Source organism: Watersipora subatra, chromosome 5, assembly GCF_963576615.1.
Source record: "Watersipora subatra chromosome 5, tzWatSuba1.1, whole genome shotgun sequence".
Classification (NCBI taxonomy): Eukaryota; Metazoa; Bryozoa; class Gymnolaemata; order Cheilostomatida; family Watersiporidae; genus Watersipora; species Watersipora subatra.
The window spans coordinates 21,312,516-21,322,487 of NC_088712.1; the positions used below are offsets into that span (position 1 = coordinate 21,312,516).

Sequence of the window (9,972 nt, forward strand, 5' to 3'; positions counted from 1 at the left end):
GGAAATCGCGTATCCTATGGCCTGATTGTTTGCACTGGTAACAAATAGGCTCACTCCTAGGGGATGATTGTCTATCAAGTTTCCTGCTAACATGTTTTAGCCCGTATTTATAACTATGTTTATTCAGATTTTCAGGCTTATCTCTTCGGCGCCATTCTGGTGTACGCCTACTACCACTAGAATCTTCTGATGACAAACTATTGTCCCTGGAAAACCTTTCATATCGGGTTTTATTACTCGGCTTTCGTCTATCTCTATGTCTCCTTTTAATTCTATTAACCTCTTTTGAATCCTCCGAACTACGACTATAGGTATATAGCCATCGTATCAAATGACGAAAGCGTCTCTACACATCCACCACCCAAAGTATTAAACACTTACCCTTGCTCTTCCTGAAACAAATAAGTAATTAACTCTTGTAGCACTATACTTATCACTTATTCTTGCACTGTTCTCGAATGCCCACGTGGCAATTCAAGCACTAAACACTTTCAATCGCTATCACTATCCGCTGAATTTATTCTCCGCGAACCAAGTTTGTCTACGACGCCATGTTATATTCTTACTGATCACTTACCAGTACGAAGAAGATTTGAATAATAGCGTGTTCTCGTCTGCGATCCCAATATATATGTGTGGGTACAGTGATCTAGCCCTTTTACGTCCTATGGCGTCCTAGTCCTGGTTCGGTATTGGCGCGTCTCTTTGTAGCCTCGGAGTCTGTTATATGCATAGACGCATATATAACAGACTGTATATATATCAGCGCAACTCCAGCTAGAGCCGATAATACAGACTATACACTATAGCCGATAGCAGACTATGTATATACCAGCGCCAATCTAGTAAAAGAGCCGACAATACAGACTATATAGTACAGCTGATAGCAGACTGTATATATACCAGCGCAATTCCAACAAGAGCCGCTAATACAGATTTTTTATACTATAGCCGATAACAGACTACGTATGTATCAGCGCACATCTAGAAGAGCCGATAATACAGACTCTATATAGTACAGCCGACAGCAGACTGTATATATACCAGCGCAACTCCAACAAGAGCCGATAATACAGACTCTATATACTATAGCCGATAACAGACTATGTATGTACCAGCGCACATCCAGAAAAGAGCCGATAATACAGACTCTATATACTATAGCCGATAGCAGACTATGTATATACCAGCGCACCTCCAGAAAAGAGCCGATACTACAGACTCTATATACAATAGCCGATAGCAGACTATGTATATACCAGCGCCACTATTAAGCCAAGCTGTCTAAGATATAAAAGAAGATGTGTTGTACTTGAATAATTTTATTATAATGTTGTAATATGCCACACCAAGCTAGCCAGATCTACACTACTCTTCCAATGCACAAGCAACTGTTTATATAAGCTAGCTGATCCAAACACAGCTTATCATTGGTGGATACAGACAGTTGAAATTTGTAGGTCAAGAAGGCAGCAAATTTTTTACAAGAACAAATGCTATTTACAAGTAAATACAAGACATAAAAATTTGGCAACATTTTTGTAATGCCTTAGTTAATATAGAAAAAGAGTTAGTAATACAACAAACAATCAACAAATTTTCTTTCTCTCCTTTTAGGTAATTTTCTGCTTGGAAATCGAAGAAAGAGGTTGCCTTACAATCCATCTAGCGGGTGTATTTTAACCTGTTCTTATCCTAGCGAGCGCCTTGGGCGCTAGTAACTGTTGGCTTACGCCACAATCTAAATTATTCGGTTATATATATAAGCCCAGGTTAATCACTGTTAGGCACCATCCAACATGGCACTCAATTGCAAGCATTGTAACTTCTCTACCGGCAAGCCACGCGCACTCCGCCGGCATGAACGCATGCACGTACATAGGTGCACTCTTTGTGACTGTTACTTTGACCAGCGTGAATAACTAGCCGCACATAAAGACTCGTTCCATCGGAGGTCTGTCGGCATCCAAACTGAAGGGAGGGATAGCTGGGCTCCGCGCCCCTACAAGCGGCAACTCGAGCCTCGCTCGGTACAAGACCACAGACCTTACTCCAGGGAGTTCAAAAGACCCATATGGCAACCGTCACGGGACCAGGCTTCTACACCTCGCCGAATTGTGGAGTCCGTTGTGACTCGCCCTAAAATGCCACCTCCAGAAGCTTCTCCGTGCTTCAGTGACACTGATCCTTTAGGGCTGCTGGACTCGCCAGTGCACATAGAGCTATAGCCTGTGTTCACATTCCCCTGACCCTTTTCAGGGCCACCACCATCTGATAACGAATTGTTCCTGCGTTTTAGTGGCAGAAAGTCTTTTTTGTAACTTTCCTGCCAATTTACTACACCACCCCCTCCTATTTTTGTATTCTGTCCCAGAATGGACTGGTTCAGTGTCTCTGCCTGTAATTGGTTGAGCCAGTAGCTTCCGAGGTGCGAAGGTTTTTGAGTTCGCCTCCTAGGCCGTCTGGTATGACCTTGAGAGCTATTTCCGTCAACCAAGATTGGAGCTGGGTTCCCCTCATGTGTCCTTGGGGAATGGCAGCTGGGGTAATCCTTTTCTATTGAGTTCACATCTAAATCTAACTTTTTAGATTCTTTTAAATACAGTTTGATCCGCCCTTCGTGTTGTACTGTCAACTTCCCACTTTGCAGCATTTCATAAGTTTGATAAGGGAGAGATTTTGTGATACGGTACGGACCGACATATTTCGGCTTGAGCTTTGTCCCTTTGCCTCCTGAGTAAAATGATTTTAGCCAAACTCGATCCCCCCTTCTTAAAGGTCGAAGGTTCATCGCTGGTGGTTGTGCGCATCATCCACTGCTGTTGCCGTAGTCGCTAGCCTGCTTCTTGTAGGTTAGTTTGCAACTGATTGGCATATTCCGCTTCAGTAAGCGTTTCTGATGTTATACCTCCTCGTACCAGTGTTTCAGGCAATGTAGTTTCCCTTCCGAACATCATGTAATTTGCCGTTTCTTTAGTGATGCGATTTGTGGCAGTAACTCGTCTCATTCTCAGTGTTCCGTACCACAGAGGAGCGCTCGTAACGAATTCCCCAATGTACGATTCAGCCTTTCTACCACGAAATTTCCTCATGGATGGTATGGGGTGGTTCGGGTTTTCTGTTTCCCTACAGCTTGCAACATTCGGCAAACACTTGCGACTCGAATTGACTTCCCTGATCGCTATGTATGACTTCCGGTATGCAAAAGTAGGAAAACATTCTCTCGTCCAATGTTTTGGCAACGGTTTCTGTCTTGCCATCTGGAATGGGAATGGCGTCATACCGCCTTGTAAAATGATCTGCTAAAACTAATATTTGAGTGTTTCCTCGGGTTGTTTCTGGGAATGGTCCGCATAGGTCGACAGCCACCACTTGCCAAGGTCTTCCTGCGTAAAGATGATTTCTCTTTGAGCTGTTTTTATATGTAATTTGCTTTGCTTGTTGACATTCTTGGCAATGGGCAACAGATCACCGCACATCCCCTGTCATTCCTGGCCAGTACCAAAGTATTTTTAACTGTTCCGAAGTTTTATTAAAGCCTAAGTGAGTCTGTCGGAGAACAGCTTGAATGGCACTCTTACACTGCTCATATGCACAAATAGCTAAACGTCTGCGCTGTCGTTTTGTTGAAAGCATGATACACAGTACCCCATTCAAAATTCAACTGCAATAGCTTTTGCATATCAGCCAGACGCTTGGTGATCCAGCTGGCCTGTTGTGTTTCCGGTTCGATTCCCTTGACAATCGCATGGTAAACAGGCCCAATGTCTGCATCGGTCTGCTGTTAACTGGCTAAATCAGCTAGTTGGAGCGAGTGGATGTGTTGCTCGACCACGTGGGAACTCATGCGGATGCACTGCTAACAATCTGTGCAGGACTGCCGGCTGAGCCCATCTGCATTATTATGTTTCAAGTCTTTCCGGTGACTCAGATCAAAATTGTATTCTGATAAGGCCTCAATCCAAAGTGCGAGCTGTCCAACAGGTGTGGGGTTGTGCAGCAGCCAGGTCACGAAGGCATGATCGGTATGTATCAAGAACTTTCGCCCATACAATTGGAGATGGAAATGTTTAAAAGCCTTCACAATGGCTAGCAACTCCTTTCGGGTGACACAGTAGTTCGCCTCCTCAGGCTAGAACATCTTTGAGTAGTACGCAATTACTTGTTCTTTGCCATCTTTTATTTGCGACAAAACCGCACCAGTACCCACTTGACTGGCATCAGTATCCAAGATGAAGGTTTTAGAATAGTCGGGATATGCCAGTATGGGTGACTGTGTCAAGCGTTCTTTTACAAAGGGTGTGTGCTTCGAGCTTAATTGGCTGAGCGGTCGGGATAACTCTGAATAATTGGCAATAAACTTTCGGTAAGACCCACAGGTCCCTAAGAAAGCTCGCACATCTCTCTTGTGTCGGGGAAAGGCCAATCCCTTACACATTGAACTTTGTCATCATTGGTTTCCACCCCGGTATATGTCCTAGATACTTTACCCTCTGTGCAAAGAGAATGCACTTGCTTGGCTTAAGTTTTAGTCCTGCCTCTCTCAGACATGTAAAAACTTCTTCTAGGCGGCTCAAATGAGTCTCTACTTGTTTTGAGAACACAATCATGTCATCTAGATAGATGAGGAGGGTTTTCCAATGTAACCCCCTTAGGACAGTCTCCATAAGCCGTTCAAAGGTAGAAGGAGCTGAAGCCAATCCGAAGGGCAGCACTTCCCACTCCCATAGGCCCGTTCGAGTCACAAAAGCTGACTTCTCTTTAGCTTTTTCATTTAATTTGACTTGCCGGTAGCCACTGGTTAGGTCTAACGCGCTAAAGAGTTTACTTCCGCCTAGTGCATCCAGGCTGTCATCAATGCGGGGTAGAGGGTAAGCATCTTTTATAGTTACGTCGTTTAGTTGGCGATAATCTACGCAAAATCGCCAGGTGCCATCTTTCTTTTTAACCAGGACTACAGGGGAACTCCAGGCACCATGGCCTTCTCTAATGAGCCCCTGTTCCTTTAGCTCCTGAACTTGTTGTTCGATTTCATCCTCTCGCGCCGGACCATGTCGGTAAGGTCGTTGTTTGATTAGGCGTGCATCTTTGATCGTGGGAATCTGATGTCTGGTAACACTGGTTCGGCCCACGTCAAACTTTCCATCACTAAATACACTCTGATGCTTGATCAACAGAGTTTGTAGTTGTTCTTTTTCGGGGATGCTTAGATGTTGTCCCCATTTCTCTATGTGCTCTTCTAGATGCTTTGGAAAGTTTTTCTGTATCAAAGAGCGTAGGGTGGCAGGCATGACATCAACCGCTGAGCACTTTCCCAATACTTGACCCGATTTAACGACGATGGGCTTATTAGTTGTATTCATTAAGCGAATTGGAATGTCTTGGCTATGGGGTGTGCGCAGTGAAGTTGCTACCATTAAGCCTGGTATCTGGCTTGAATCTTCAACACAGGCTGTCCCTTGCGTCCAAAGCTGATTCAATCTTGCCGTAATAATTTGTTCCGATTTTGGCTGTATAATGTTTTCCCGTTTAGCTTGTACCTTGGAATGTCTTCTGGTTGCGTAAACAAAATGGAGATAACAAAACTCTCCACTTGCTACTTCTAAATCTCAGGCATCAACTTCCCAGTAAAAAAGGTACAGTTACATATTTTAGTGGAGCGCTCATTAGTTGTTCATTTGCTAGTTGCTAGCTTATTAGTTGCTTGCTAGTTAATATTTCGCTTGTTAGGAATTTGCATGTTGGTTGTTCGCTTTACAATTGCTGGTCTTTAGATGTCTGCTTGTTAATTGCTTGCCTAATAGTTGTTTGCTGGTTAGTTGCTTGGTTGTTTTTGGGTAGTTAGCTGCTTGTTTGTTAGTTATTTGCTATATAATTGCTTGTTTGTTAGTTATTTGTTTGTTAGTGGTTTGCTTGATATGCTTTTGCATGTTAGCTGGTTAGTTATTTACTTGTATGTTGTTTTGCTAGTTAGTTGGTCACTCATTGGTTGTTTACTTGCTAGTCGCTTGCTAGTTAATTGTTTCATGCTAAGTGACCTGCTTGTTAGTTAGTGTGTCGGCTTCAATTTTTTTTCTGATCAGCAAATATTTAGTACTCCTAAAAATGTTCATCGGTGTTCGCAAAGCTACCAAAGCAACAGCATGCAAAAAAAAATAATAAAACTTGTGCTTATTGCTAAATCATGAAATCTACTAGTTACACTACTGGTACTAATAACATAGGCTAAAGTATACATGAGTTTTTAGTATGTCAAGGTCAACAATTCATGCTATAATGATGACTTTGTGCAAACAATCAAGCTCATAGAAGGTTCTAGAGCATGACAGACAAGATGTGCTTCTTGGGAGTTCTTACAAATATACTTTGATAGATAATCTCTTTGGAATTATGTATAGTCTGTTATGTCACAGTAATGGCCATTAAATCGATTGGATTACTGTTTTGGTTGAATTCGTCTGCTCATCAATAATACTTATGCTGAGGTTAGTGAAGCATTACATAGGTTGATAGAGTTTGAATATGTGTCGGTTTCCACTTTTATCAAGGAACAAGATCTAAGTTACTAGGTCTCTGCAGGTGTTTCAGTAAAATGGTCAATATTAATAAATAGCTTATACTATATCCAAAAAGTTATTAGGTTGGAAGTGTCGATTATGTGATTCATACATTAATAAATAATTCACATACTTGATAATAGTATTACCTGGATGTATGACATACATTTACTTGATAATATAATTACCTACATGTATGACACATTGGACCGATAATTTGTAATAATTTGTTCCGATTTTGGCTGTATAATGTTTTCCCGTTTAGCTTGTACCTTGGCCAAAAGGGGATGTCCATCGGCGGTGCAACACAATATAACTTCCTTGCTACACCGTAATTTCGCATTATGAAAGTCTAGGTGACACTGATTAGCTTCCAAGAAATCCAGTCCGAGTAAAACATGGTTATCAAGATCAGCGATCAAAAATTTGTGTTGATACTGACCCTCTCCGAGTTTGAAAGTCAATACTACCGAACCATGCAACTCAATTTTATTTCCATCGGCCAAAATGCCCATACCAGCTACCAGTCCCATTGAACTGTAGCAAGTACTTGGTAGTCTGTCATAAATTGCCTTGGGGAGGACTGATTGGGTGCACCCATTATCCGATAGCATCACGTATCTTCCCCCACCGATGTGACTACGAATGTAATAGGCATTAGTCAATCGACATATGTTGATATATCGTTAGCCCAATTTGTCAGTTGATCCAGAAGGGTTGGGCATTAACCCTCCTGGACAGTCTCGTTTTCCGAATTTTTGGGTTTTTTACAAAATCGAGAGATGTGTCCAATCCCATTGCAGTTGTAACACCGTACTGTGCTTCGGGACATTCGGACATCTCCACGAGCATCCAGCAACCCAGCCAAAAATTCTTTCTATGATGCAGCGAGCCTTTCATGTGTATCAGCCAGCTGTTGACTAAGGCTAGTTTGAAGAGCAGCAAATTGCTGCATCATTTCACTTTGTCTAGTCTGAAATGTTTCATTCTGCTTACTTAGTTGTTGATGCAATTCACTAGCTTCATCGAGCTCTAGACGGCGTATACCCACATCTGTATCCGCTAGAGCAGTGATTTTCAACCACTGTGCCGCGGCACACAAGTGTGCCGTGAGAGATCCTCAAGTGTGCCATGAGAAATTATCCAATGTCCCTTAAAGTACAGGTTCCTCAGGCTCTGAGGCAACTTATGCGGTAGGAGTGTTGTATTTGAATGCCAAGGCCTCGATGTAGTAGGCTAAATCTCCAGGCACCATAATCTAGGCGCATCTATTCACATGTTTGATGCATAGTCAACGCATTTAATATTGGCCCACAAAACTCAAAGTCCATCGAAAGCAGAATGGTCGTTTAGTACAATATGCTTAGTTAGGCACCTTTGATTATATAGGCGCGCAAATAGAGATGACCTTCAAATAAAAGTGGCCTTCAAATACAGGATTTACAGTAATATTCATCGTGTGGCACACGTAGCTGACTGACTGATGTACCTGAGAGGTCGTGGTGACAGCCATGGAGAAGTTTTTGAAAAGGACAACTGCATACTCCGAATTGGTCTCTGTACAAGATTCTGACCCGGATGAAGGCCAAAGTATGATTGGTGGGAAAAAGAAAACAAAGATGGTGAGCTCAAGGCAATATAGTGAAAGCTAGCTTTCGTATGGATTTACTTTCACCGGGGATGAGACGACACCTACTCCATTATGCCTGGTGTGTAGCGAGAAGCTATCTAACAGCGCCATGGTGCCGAGCAAGCTTAAACGCCATTTTCAAACAAAGCACCCGTCACTTCAAAACAAGCCTACAGACTATTTTGTTCGCTTGCGTGTAAATACAGAAAAACAGGCAACCTTTATGAGAAAAACTACAAAGGTAAATAAAAAAGCACTAAAAGCTAGTTACCAAGTAGTCGAACTCGTAGCTAAATCAAAAAAGCCACACACTGTGGCAGAGACATTAATACTACCTGCCTGTATAGCCATTGTCAACGAGATGCTCGGCCCCGACGCAGTTAAAGACAACTAAAGTACCACTCTCTGATAACACAATTGCCAGACGTATTGATGACATGTCGACAGACATCGAAAGCCATGTTTTGGAAAAGACACGCATCAGTAGGAAATTTGCGTTGCAAGTTGATGAGTCTACAGATATTAGTGGACATTCTCAGCTCCTGGCTAATGTGCGTTTTGTGGATGAAAATGCCATTAGAGAAACTTCTCATTTTGCAAGACACTGCCAGAAAAAAACACCTGGAGAAGAAATTTTTCGGGTCACATCGCAATATCTGAACCATGGAGGACTTACATGGGAAAACTGCATAAGCGTTTGCACAGATGGAGCTGCAGCCATGGTCGGGTGCACCAAAGGCTTTGTGAGCAGAGCAAAAGAGAAAAACCCTGACCTGATTGTTACGCACTGTTTTTTGCATCGTGAGGCCCTCATTGCTAAAACTTTACCAGCGGAACTGGTTCCTGTGTTGGATGATGTGGTGCACATAGTGAACTTTGTAAAGAGACGACCTTTGAAAAGCCGTATATTTGCATCTCTGTGTGAGGAAATGGGAGCGGAGCATAAAGCCTTATTGCTCCATACAGAGGTCCGATAGTTGTCGCGCGGTAAGGTGCTGGCCCGTGTGTATGAGCTGCGAGAAGAACTTAAAATGTTTCTGACAACTGAAAGGTTAGATTACTCAAATTTGTTTCAAGTGATGAGTGGTGCTCAAAGCTGGCATACCTGGCTGATATATTTCATCATCTGAATGAACTGAACACAAGGATGCAGGGCCGAAATGAAAACTTGCTTACAAGCACAGATAAAGTAAATGGATTCTGTTTAAAGGTCCACCTCTGGCAACAACCTGTGCTACGTGCCAACCTGGCAATGTTTCCACTCACAGAGAAACGTCAAAGTCCCACTGCTGCACTGTTTGAGGTAATATGTAAACATTTGACAAGTCTTGAGCAGAAGTTGTCATTTTATTTCTCTTCAGCCACCACTGAACGCTCTGACTGGATTAGGGACCCATACAGCTCGGCATCAGTTGTTGGAAAGGACATCACTTTACAAGAACAAGAGGAACTAACTGAACTGAAACAGGATCGAGGTTCATAACCAAGATTTGCTGATCTTCTTTTGGACAGTTTTTGGTTGGCTGCTGCCAAGGAGTTCCCCATTCTGGCCAACAAAGCTGTTCTCACATTGCTCCCATTTTCCACCACATATCTGTGTGAGCTGAGCTTTTCAAATCTAACTTCTATTAAAACTAAAAACAGAGAGAGACTGAGAGCTGTTGAAGAAGAGCTTCGTGTGTGTCTTTCTTCTATTCCTGCCAGAATATCGGCTTTGTGTTTATCTAAACAGGCCCAGGTTTCACACTGACTGAGTATAAATAAATTGTTGAATTATATTGTGAT

General features: G+C 42.6%; 1 protein-coding gene across 1 annotated transcript; it reads left to right on the forward strand.

Annotated features, from left to right (window-relative positions):
• Positions 1-8,624: 8,624 nt before the first annotated feature.
• On the forward strand, positions 8,625-9,164 carry LOC137397198 (zinc finger BED domain-containing protein 5-like). Its single transcript, XM_068083486.1, has one exon. The coding sequence runs from the start codon at positions 8,625-8,627 to the stop codon at positions 9,162-9,164; it is 540 nt and encodes a 179-aa protein (XP_067939587.1).
• Positions 9,165-9,972: the final 808 nt, after the last annotated feature.